Source organism: Rhamphochromis sp. 'chilingali', assembly GCF_963969265.1.
Source record: "Rhamphochromis sp. 'chilingali' genome assembly, chromosome: 1".
NCBI classification, from domain to species: Eukaryota; Metazoa; Chordata; class Actinopteri; order Cichliformes; family Cichlidae; genus Rhamphochromis; species Rhamphochromis sp. 'chilingali'.
In genome coordinates, this window is record NC_137929.1 from 2,912,506 (window position 1) to 2,924,500 (window position 11,995).

An 11,995-nucleotide genomic window follows, 5' to 3' on the forward strand; every position below is an offset into this window, starting at 1 on the left:
AATTCAGCGTAGCACATGTGCAGCTGCTGCGATTCACAGAAGCATTCGGCTCGTCGCTGTTGCAGATTTTTCTCTCGCTGTTCTGGCTCACAGCGCTGCAAACACAAAAATAAATATCCCCAAAGCTGTGAAAGGGAGCTAATTAGTAAGAGTATTATTACTCTCCGCAGGAGTAGTCCAGCAGTAGAAATCAGTCCAATAACAAGGTGTGTAACATCTAGCAGGGTGACAGAAAAACCCAGGGTAACTTCTAAGGACCTCAACGTCTCTCTCACATTGTGTTTTTTAAACATGCTTCCATTTGTCACTTCAGTCTTTACTCTGAAATACAGGAAGAGAAATTATGGCTGAAACAATTTCTCATGAAACCAGGGGTGTGGTCCAACAGTCAGTTTGGTGAGGAAGGTTCCTAACTGAGAGAAGTGACCCAGAAGTATCTGTGTAAGAGCCACAATGAATCCAGATCATGAGCTTTATTAACTGATCAAAGTCTCTTCTTTCATCTTCTGTATCATTTAGTTTGCATTGGTAATGCCCATTATTGTAATGCTTTTTTAAGACCAGCAAAACTTTATTTCACTTTGGGTTAGCTGGGATAAGTGATGGATGGAGGGAATTTTACTTCAGCCACAGAAATCCTAAACAGGAAGGAGGAGCAGAGTTACAGTGGATCACTATCCAGCAGGGAAACAAGGTTTATTTCAATTTCTTGGCCATGAGTGAGATTTACTGAGTGGGCAAATTAGGGAGACGACACCATCAGATCCCGAGCCCTCCATGTGTTAATCAAGAGACGGCTGCTGTGCCACATCCATAAATAATGAATAAATTAGGAGCTAAAGCTGAAAGGACAGTTTATTTGTACCATCTTCACGTGAACACATTCAAGAACATCACAGATGAAGAAACATTAAAAACTTCCACACTACATAAAGCAAGAAAAATAGTTTTTCTTTCAGGTGGTTTCAGAAAAACAGAAACATCAAACATCTCCAAGACTCTCTTTGAAAGAACTAAAAACCTTTGTTCTCATGGTCCAATCATGAGTGAACTCCCCGATGAAGCCTTGTGTGCTAAAACATGTCAGAGTTTTAAAGGTTAAACATGAGTTTCCAAAACGTTTTGCTGGAGAACAATGAACTATTTGACTGAGTTTCAATCATTTACAGATGAGCAAAACCAGGACAGAGAAAAAAGGACAAAACTGACTCAGTAAAAAACAGAAAAGAAGATCCCATGTAGATCTGTATTATGTAGAAGTTCAGCCCAACAACCAGTTCAGTTCAACACAAGTTTAAATGATTCTATCTGAACTCTGTGGAGCCTGATCTCAAGCTTTTTGAGTCTGACACAGAAACCAGAGGATCTTTCTGTGTCTTCAGATTCACTGTGATCCAGTGATGGGAGTGATTTCAGCCCTGAGTGATCGCGCTGATGTTTGCACAGAGCAGACAATGAGGTGAATGTTTGGGCACATTGGTAACAGTGAAACAGTTTATTAGTAACGTGGGATAGTTTGTGTGCAGAGTATGAACTGAGATTCCTGAAGCTCTTGTCACACTGGTCACAGCTGTAGTTTCCTTCCATGTGTGTACGTTCATGAATGTTACGATGACCTGACTGTGAGAAGCTTCTCTCACAGTGTCTGCACTTGTGTGGTTTCTCTCCTGTGTGGACTCGTTTGTGTGATTTAAGCTGACCTGCAGTGGTGAAGGATGACCCACACTGATCACAGAGGTGCTTTTTAACCCCACTGTGAATCAGTTCATGTTGTTTTAAGTGATTTGTTGTGGTGAAGCTTCTCCCACATTCTTTGCAGTATTTCAGTTTGTCTCCAGTGTGTCTACGTTGATGTACTTTTAGGGTATTTTGCTGACTGAAAGTTTTTCCACAGAGGTCACAATGAAAGTCTTTCCCACCACCACAGTGATGACAGGGTTGAGAACTGGATCCATCTGTGTCGCTCTGCTTCTAAACAAAGACACAAAGACAGTGTAAGTCAGTCCTTCAACATTTGTATCCTGAACGTCGCCTGAAATAAAGAGCATCTCTGCAAACGTCCAACTACATTTGACTGTTTCAGTTAACACACTCAGTTTACTGGGCTGCAATAACTACAATACTACCACCATAATACTACAGTAATACTAAAATCATAACTGAAAGGAAAATCTGAATAATCACTCAGAGCTGCTTTTCCATGCAGTAGAATTGCTAACATGCTAACACAGTTTAATGAGCAGAGTTGTTCCAAACAGTCAGGCTAAAATGACAAGATAACAATATAAATACATACCTCACAGTAACTGCACTTGTAGAGTCTCTTTCTGGTGTGGATCTGTTGGTGTCGTCTCAGGTGATGTGGAGCTTTAAAAGTCTTCTCACACAGGTCACATCGATAAGGTCTCTCCACAGTGTGGGTAAACATGTGTTGTTGTAAGTGTGCGTCTGTTGTAAACTGTTTGCCACACTGATCACAGCTGTACGCTTTAACTCCACTGTGGATGAGTTGGTGTCTTTTTAGGGAACCCTTCAAGGAAAAAGACTTTCCACACAAGTCACAGCTGAACGGTCTCTCTCCAGTGTGGATGACCTGATGCTGTTTTAGTGAAGCCTTCAGAGTAAACTCCATCCCACACTCGTCACAGCTGTATGCCTTAATTCCAGAGTGGGTAACTAGATGACTCTGTAAGTGGCTACTGCGAGTAAAAGCTCTGCCACACTCGTCACAGCTGTATGCCTTAATTCCAGAGTGGGTAACTAGATGACTCTGTAAGTTGCTACTGTGAGTAAAAGCTCTGCCACACTGATCACAGCTGTATGCCTTAATTCCAGAGTGGGTAACTAGATGACTCTGTAAGTGGCTACTGTGAGTAAAAGCTCTGCCACACTGATCACAGCTGTACGCTTTAACTCCACTGTGGATGAGTTGGTGTGTTTTTAGGTGACCCTTCAAGGAAAAAGACTTTCCACACAAGTCACAGCTGAACGGTCTCTCTCCAGTGTGGATGACCTGATGCCGTTTTAGTGAAGCCCTCACAGTAAAACCCTTCCCACACTCATCACAGGTGTGTTTTTTCTCTCCCTTTCTTCTGTGAGGTTTGTCGGCCTCCTGAGAGCGCTGACTTCTGGCTCCATGTTGGTCCTGCAGTGACAGAGATACAAACAGAGGCAGTGAGTGAAATGCAGTCGTGGAACAAACTCAACCTTCAAACTCCATTAACACTAGTTTTAAACCTGAAGGTGGAGCGTGGCACCAAACACCTTAAAGGTCTCTCATCCCCACCTGCTGGTAGTTCTAACACATTACATCCAACCTGCTGTTAAAGATAATTCATGACTAGGGATGGGTACCGGTGTCCGGTGCCATGATGGCACCGGTTCTGACATAAACGGTAGTAACCAGACCGAAAAGCAGCGCACATTTCGGTGCTTTATTTCGGTGCTTTTTTTTTCCTGAGCTGTGATACACTTCTAGCCAATCATTTTACGTTTCCGAGGATAGTAGGCGGGGCCAGGTACGTACGTTCTGTTAGAGCAGAGCTACAGATTAAAAATGCCCAAGGCGAAGCGGTCAAAAGTCTGGCTGTACTTCACAGCAAAATATGCAAACTCAGCAGCCTGCAACAAGTGCTTTAAGCTGATACTGTGATACTGTCAAAGGAGGTAACACCTCAAATCCGATGAAACACCTGGCGATGCATAGCGTGTTTTTTTTTAAAAGCCGAGAAATGCGCCGTATTTGATGGCAGCAGCAGCCGTTCTTCTCTGTTGTTCGCGTGTAATTTACGTTGAGTAGGCTAACCACGTTATTACATTAATGCATGTAAGGTGAACTAGCAAACATCATCATAGCTACATGCGGCTGTCTTCTTGTTTGATGGCAGATGCTCCCTTCACCCTGGCCAAAAAGGCTAAAATGACCAAAGAAAAAGAGGGAAACAGCTAAACATGAGAGGTTTTTGGACAAAGTTTGTGTTTTTTCCATTGTTTAAGCACTGCTTCCAGCTAAGAGTGATACCATATATGCCCCATAGCTGCAGAAAAGGCTAACATTGTTATCTTTTTACATAAAACCAGCTGAACATGAGAGGTTTTTGGACCAATTTTGTGTTCTCCATTCTTTAAGCACCGGTTTGAGCACCGGTTTGAGCACCGGCACCGTTTCAAAAGTACCGATTTGGCACCGGTATCGGATAAAACCTAAACGATACCCATCCCTATTCATGACTGTTCAAACACTAAAATCATGCCCATCCCTCCTGATTGTACACACACACACACACACACACACACACACACACACACACACACACACACACACACACACACACACACACACACACACACACACTATTTTATCATTTAGATTATTTTGTTGTTTCCTATTACATATTTCTATAATTTGTATAGATTTATACAGAATTATTCAGTGATAATAAATCCTATGTTTGTTTATTCTAAAGGAACCCCGTTAGCTTCCACAACAGATGTTGCTCGTCTTCCGTCAAATACTCACATAAAATATTACACAATAAAGTGGATTCAAGATATCCACATAATTTCACTCTTACATCCACAGTGAGGTTTCACAATTGTTCAAATATAAGCAATCAATAATAATAATAATAATATTTCTCTGTCAGCCTTCTCGGTTACGAATCGTCTTCTGCTTCTCTGTCATGCGGCGTCCCACAGGGCTCAATTTTAGGGCCACTGCTCTTTTCACTGTATCTATTGCCTCTGGGTTCTATCCTTAGAAGGCATGGGATCTCATTTCATTGTTATGCCGATGACTGCCAAATTTATTTGCCACTAAAACACAAGGATGGCATCTCCATAAAACCTATAAAACCTATAACCTTATAAATAAAATTGAATTTAATATATTCTGAGGTAAGTTGATCTATAGTGTTACATCATATTCTATAAGGATGTTATGTGTTTGTAGACTTTCTGCCCAGTTTGACCCATTTAGCAGAAGTCAGCCTGTTTAAGGCTCTGATATCTATTCTGTGTGACTTACAGCAGTTATGACATGGTCTGATTTTCTCACCCAATAAAGGAATATTTCATATATCAGTCGACTCTTCATTCTATCAGACACAGTTATCACAGCTCCTACATTTGCTTTTTACACATATATGTAAGCACTGAGCCAAATTTAGTACCAACATATTAAATGAACAATATTTGTCTCTTATATATGATACATCTGTATACACACTGTCACAGATACTTGTCTGTGAGTGAAGTGATTAATATAATAACTATAATATTGGCCATATTATATTTACATTACCACAGTGAGATGACTTTAGTCTCATGAACAACATCAGCTAATTGTTATTTACAGCTAATCTTAAACGACTGTTCAGCACAGAAATGAAGCCCAACAATCATGTTTCACAGTCCTGTGGTCTCAGCCTCAGATACTCATCAAATCACACAGAGCTCATGTAGAAACAAATGAACTAAATATGTTCTCCTTCATTTCTGTCAAACAAAGCTGTATGAAACGTTTCCAGCTGTTAGTATCATGGTTGCTAGGCAACCCGGAAAGCGCGACGGAGGCTAGACGTCCCATTTCACGAGCCTACGAGCCTCGCACTTCGGCCTTAGCGGTCTTTGAGTACGCGGCCCTTGAGGACTTTAAAGCTGCAGAACCTGAATCGGGATACAGCCATGATGATCTCCAGCCTCGTGCTCGCCAACATTCTCACCTGAGTTAAGAAGACGATCACTGAAATGGTCTCAGCAGGTCCTTTGATGACAGCAATGAAATGCAGTGGTAAGGCTTTTTGGGGATTAAGTTCGTTTTCATGGCAAAGAAGGACGATGCAGTTCATCTGATCACTCCTCATAACATTCTGGAGTGCAGGCAAAATGCTATTATAAAAACTTAAGCAGCAACTTCTCCAGGTTCCAATATTTATGCAATTCTCAAACCTTTTGGCCACGACTGTATAACCTCTTCTGAAGTTTAGTGGATATTATACATGGTTATGCTCAGGATGTGTGGGCCAGTTTCCACTGGAAACGCCTTTTGGTTAAACTGTCAGCGAGGAATTTGCATTTGCACTGTTACATTTTTATATAACTTTAATGCACATAAACAACAGCTGCTTGTTTCAGTGAAAATACATTGATGGCTTTTTAATAAAGTTGTGCAGCTGTAAAGTATTTTGTCTGGTGTCAATTCTATCGTCAGCTACATCGTTATGGCAAATGTTCAAATGTATATGGTGATAAATATCTTTGGTCATATGGTCCTGCTCTGTCTGTCACCTTCTGTGTTGAGCTCATTGTTTCCTCTGTAGTGGCTGAGCTGAGTCCAAGTAGCTGAAAATGTTCCTCTGCTGCTCCGTCAGACTCTCCTCCTCCTGCTGATCAGCTGGGACACAAAACAGATCTTTGTTAGGCTCCACACTGCACTGAAGAGTCAAAGTGTCTCATATGTTCATCTGACAAGTAAAAGAACACATTTTTGTTTCCCGAGGTGGGCAACTTGTTGGAAACAAACGCAAAAGGTTTGAGCACTGATACCTGCCATTGCTGGCATTGAAAGATGCAACGCCAGCAATGTGGATTGTCAAGACTCAAACCAATCATCAAGCAAAGACAACAGGGATCATTTGTTTCTGTTTATTTAGCATTCACAGCATTTGTAGTTGCCTTCTGTGCAGGGGAAGTCCACGCACACTGTGTGGTACCGCCATCCGCAGAAGGTGCATTCAACCTCTGTAAGAGAAACGAGATTGTCTGAGACTGAAATGATATTCACTAAAGAAGTGGTGATTTGTAAAACTTCAAGTGTATGATAAGGTGAAAACAAATACACAATTGCATGTCATGTAGTTGAAGGTTTTTTTTCTTTTGGAAGACCGGAAAACACTGAAAGTTACAAATTAGTCCTTTATTTATCCAGGTAAAAAAAAATCTCATTGAGATTAAAAATCTCATTTCCAAGAGAGACCTGGCGTCATGGCAACACAAGTCACATACCACACAGGTATATAACATTTAAAACAAACACAATATCCCAACATGTGTAACAAATGTATTGTGCTTGAAACAAATTCAGAATAGGTGATAAAGCAGCTGCACATGTGTGTCACGAGTAAATCTGGCTGTATAACAAACAGAAACAAGTGATCCTGCTGTCTTTGCTCAATGGTTGGTTTGAGTCTTGACAATCCACATTGCTGCCATCTTTCAATATGTTTGAATGCACCAGTGTAAGTGCAGCCACTCAGACTCAATGTGTTCATAGAAACAGGTGCAGATGTGTCACGAGTTCATCCAGCAGTAGCTATGGCACTTGGCCACAGGGGGCAGCAGTGGACTGACCTGCATTCGAGACTGCTCCAGCTGCTCTGTGACAGTCAGTAGATCTGCTACAAATTGCAGATCATATGCAAGTTTTGGAAATGACATTATAAATATTCCTAACTCAGCCACGGCAGCATTGTTGATGTATTACCTATATACTACAAATTATTCCACCTGCTGAAAAGTGGATCTAATGTGGGCGGACTCACACTTAGCAAATAAACTTGTGATGTGAGAATGTAATCAAACTGTTGATCAGAGGCAAAGTAATTTAAAGTTTATGATGCTATCGTCTAATGTTAGCTGACATGATGTTAGCTTGTAAACTTATGTTGTTGTCTGGGTCTCATGTCTGATCTGATGATAATAACTGTGACAACACAGAGATTAAATAAAGGACGTTGGTGGGACTTCTTATGTTAGAACTATAACTTCAGTTAAGGAGTGAGACGTAAGGTGACAAGGAGAATGAAGAGAATGAGAAAGAAGTAACTGGGAAGAGAAAATGAAAACAAAAATTTGAAATGATCAAATTTGTGTTAACAGATGATGGTGATTTTAAAAATTCAAGTAATTTAAAGGTTTTATCCTATTTGTTGTTGTTTTTTTCATATTCTTCTATTTGCAAGAGGTTATTAATAAAACAGGTTCTCTTTCTGGTTCCTCTTTTTGGACGCACTCTCTACAGCTTATCACATCCAAAATGGCGGATGTCAAGTACAAAACCTCGACAGAAACAATCAGCAAGAATTTTAGCATCAGTCCAAAATAAAACTGTCCAACTACAGAGTTTTAAAATCCAACTAAACTATGAACAGAGATCTTTTACAAATAGGCTATTGATGAGATGACAGTGGTAACAAAAACGTACACATCCGCGCACACAGACAAAATGGCGGGAGAGCGTTTAACGGTCGACCTCATGAGTCCGTTACCGTGAACTATGGAGCGGCAGATTTGTGCTGGAACTGAGCTGCACACAGCTGATGTTAGCCAGGAAACATTACACACTGCTAACGTTACCTTCACACGGAGCTCCACACGGAGACGATCAGCGTCAGGCACAAACACCAAGTTCAGAAAAGAGGAACTTTGAGCAGGAAGGAAAGAGTCAGAGCGGCGTTTGAGGACACGTTTACAACCACGAACATCAGAATCTGTCTGTGCTGCATTCAAGTGCAAGTTGGAAACTCACTAATCTCTGTCATGTTGTCCAAAGATGATTTATTTCTGCTGGTTTTCCTGTTTGAAACACAAACATGTGTCAGCACTTTGTTGTTCTTCACCCTGCAGCATTTGAATATTTCAGGAGTAAACTGATCATAAATTCATGACTGAAAGTGCAGACTGAGAGTGGATCACATGATGTTTGAGGTGTGTCATGTGACATGTTCAGTATTGTCACACATGTCTAGATTGTCCCTGATATCATAACTGCTCAAACACTGATGATTATATTTGAAGAATTATTCCTGATGGCAGCAAAGTTTGAATGGAGCTCTCTGTCTGTGCTGATTTGTCGCCCTCTGGAGGTCAAAGCACAAACTGCATGATGTCACTGTAACCACCACGGTGACAGGAAGTGTTTTTAAATGATGAAACATGTCAGTGATGCTGATAGTGTGTTCATCACAGACGTTCAGGCTTCGTGTTGACATGAATCAAAGTTAATGTCATTATGGACCAAGGACAGTACTCTGGGTCTCCTGCAGAACAACTCGAGCTGTGATACCTGAATGAAGAGCCTCTGCTGCTTTAAAGAAGGAGGCTCGAGGCAGCGGTGAGGTGCAGACCAACCAGCTTTTATTCAGCAACTTTAACAGAAGGATGAGAAAAATAAAACTATACAGCACAGTGATGCTGACTGAAGCCACAGCATTAAACTAAACAAGCATCGGATCATCTTTAACAACATCTAATAAATAATGACAACTATTTACTCCTTGTTACGTTCCCCCCGAAGGGGTCTAGGCATGTGAGAGAGGGGACCAGTAACAAATGAGTCCGGAATCAGAATGAAAAAGGAAAACAAACAGAGTTGTTCTGCATCAATAAAACTTTATTACAAAATGGTACAGGTTAACATTAACTTAAAGGGCCGGCAACGCCGTCTTACCAATAACGCCAAAGAAACAAAGAAAACGCTCGCAGCCACGAAAGGCAGGAGGACTACCAAACAAACACAATAAAAAAGGAGGCACTTCCCACACTTCCTACCCTACTCCCCACCACGGGGAGACACTCTCAGGGCCCACAAGCCCGTCTGCTCACTGGGCAGAAAGTAGTGATGTGACGTTCTGTATCGAGGCTTCGGAGCGTGTGTCGAGTAATGGAGGGGGCGTTTCCGCGAAGCGCGTATCGAGGCTTGCTTCATTTATGGGAGGAGCTGAAAATGATGACGTCCGAAGCCTCGCTGCCCGGCTGTACCACGTGACTGGTTCATGAAGTGGTTCGAACTTTGCCGCGAGATATGACAGCGATATAAACCCCTCAGACTTCAATCAAAATGTGGGTGTTTGATGGAGAGTTGCGGTTAGTGAGAGTTTGGAGACAGTTTGGAGGTTTATGAGAGTGAGGAAAGAAAGTCAGGAGAGAATGGAGCCAGCTAAGAAGAGGAGGATGTCCTCCCCTGTGTGGGAACATTTTGATCTTATTCCTCCCAACAAGGTATGTAAATTTCTACAGAAGATGTATTTTAATGATACTGATGGTGCAATACAATTTATGTTAAGCTGTCTGTACTTTTGTACAAGGTGGAGTGTTTGCTATGTGCCAGGGAGCTGGGATATAACAACAACACCTCATCCATGCTTAGGCACTACAGAGCTTTGCATGAGAATAAGGGGGACACCGATCGTGGAGCAAGACCAGGTGAGCATCAAATGCCATGATAATATAGCATGCAGTAATGTTACTAAATGATATAACAATATTATATAACTGTTATAAGTTACGTGTGTGATATTTATATTTGTGCTTTGTCTTTATTGTCTTTCCTCAGGAGAACAATCTCAAATAGATGAAGACCTGGTTAGCATGGTGATTGAGGACTCACAGCTATTTAGCATTGTGGAGGACAAAGGATTTAAAAGATTTGTTAAATCATTAAATCCCAGCTATGTTCTCCCCACTAAAAAGGTCATAAAAGCAGTGAAAATTTAGTTTTTACAGAATAAAATGTGAACAGGCAGGACTGAGGCTCAAAGCCTCAGTGTGTAGCTGTCCATACCTCAACGTTACAAAAGCACAACTACTGTCCACACCCCAACCACACCTCACCTCACAGTAAATGATCATTTCCATTTCAAGCATTTCCAAATAATCATTTTCCATACTGCCACTATAAATATACACAGTATACTGCATCACTACAATATACATGTTTTACACACTCCTTTTGTTGTTGACATTTACAGGCTGTGTGCAAAATGCCACACTCTTCAAATTCATGCCAGCTATTATTTTTACGTCCAGTAGGTGTCCTGCTAGAGCAAATGAAGCTTCATGAAGCTTCGCATTGGGGTGAACCAATTGGATGAAAAGCTTCAGTGCTTCATGGGGCTTCATCTGCCCATCACTAGCAGAAAGAGGCTGTCTGTCCAAAATCTAGCACAGAACCGCGTAGAGCCACCGAGGAAAAAGCCACCCTGCTCACAGCTCATCCCCAGTTTAAATAGCCTCAGAGGATGATTGCTGACTGGAGTCAGGTGGCAAACGAGGCTAATCAGCAGCAGCTGTGTCCTGGGGAGAGAGGAGAGTGAGAGAGACAGAGAGGGGTAGGAGTGGCAAGAGGGGTGGAGGCGGGGAGAGTGGGCAAACACCCCACCCACACACTCCCACAGCCTCACAGAACGTAACACTCCTGTATTTCCTACAATAAAGCCTGTTCAGATATTTGTTGCTGATGGAAATGTAAAAGGCTCCCAGGAACCAAAGGACAAAAACAGAGGCAACAGTCACAACTGCAAAGGATCCCCTAACACATAAACTGGTTCGAAGATATTTTCTAGCTCTGCAGAGGAGCTTGATTGCACGGACAGTAAAAAGTGGATTCAATAACAGCAGCGAGCGCTGAGTGATATAACTGCTGCGAGCAGCAGTGCAAAGGCTCACACAGAGACAGCAGCTACACTGTGTGTGGATGTGATCCACAGTCACAGCTGTGGGTTTCAGTCAGTGTGTCTCTAACTTCATGGTCACATTTCAAAGCTTATTGGAGCCAGAAGATGTTCAAGTAAAAGATTTATTGCTGTACTCGTCTACCAGGATAACAGGAGGTTCATAAAGCTGTGTAATACTTCAGCTTTCCATCATGGAGTAGTAGTTGTGTCCCTTTGTGTTTATTAGTGTGTTCACACGTCTACTTTAACTTCACTCTGTAATGAAAGGATTCAAATCACTGATAAATACATACATGCTGACTCTGAGTCTCAGTGAAGGAGGAAAGGATGGATGAAGGCAGCCTAGTGTGGGTCATGTGTGTCCAGCAGTCATCCAGGGCCTGGATCCATCTGTAACAGGAAGACAAAGTCCAGCCTGTAATCATCCTATCAGGCACAGCGTTTCCATCCAGCATCCTGACTACGCTAACAACCCGTCAAACGTCTCCTCTGGTCCACAGAAGTCACACTTCCTGTGTCATGTTTACCTTTTTAAGTGTGCT

At 41.9% G+C, this 11,995-nt stretch overlaps 1 protein-coding gene across 2 annotated transcripts; it reads right to left on the reverse strand.

Annotated features, from left to right (window-relative positions):
- Nucleotides 1–837: 837 nt before the first annotated feature.
- On the reverse strand, nt 838–6,397 carry LOC308398176 (uncharacterized protein). 2 transcript variants are annotated; one of them, XM_080884643.1, is made up of 3 exons: nt 6,289–6,397; nt 2,297–3,145; nt 838–1,968 (listed from the first exon to the last, which is right to left on the reverse strand). In XM_080884643.1, the coding sequence occupies exons 1-3, from the start codon at nt 6,304–6,306 to the stop codon at nt 1,279–1,281; spliced, it is 1,557 nt and encodes a 518-aa protein (XP_080740769.1). In that variant the 5' UTR covers nt 6,307–6,397; the 3' UTR covers nt 838–1,278. The 2 variants fall into 2 exon arrangements, with proteins under 2 accessions (XP_080740769.1, XP_080740768.1); XM_080884642.1 differs by having other exon boundaries at nt 838–1,971.
- Between the last annotated feature and the right edge of the window lie 5,598 nt (nt 6,398–11,995).

Bases quoted from the DNA above. Each gene is read 5' to 3' on its own strand.
- LOC308398176 (XM_080884642.1), bottom strand. The intron at 1,972-2,296 runs GTATGTATTTAT...GTCTTTGTTTAG, and splicing joins ACAAGTGCAGTTACTGTGAG to AAGCAGAGCGACACAGATGG.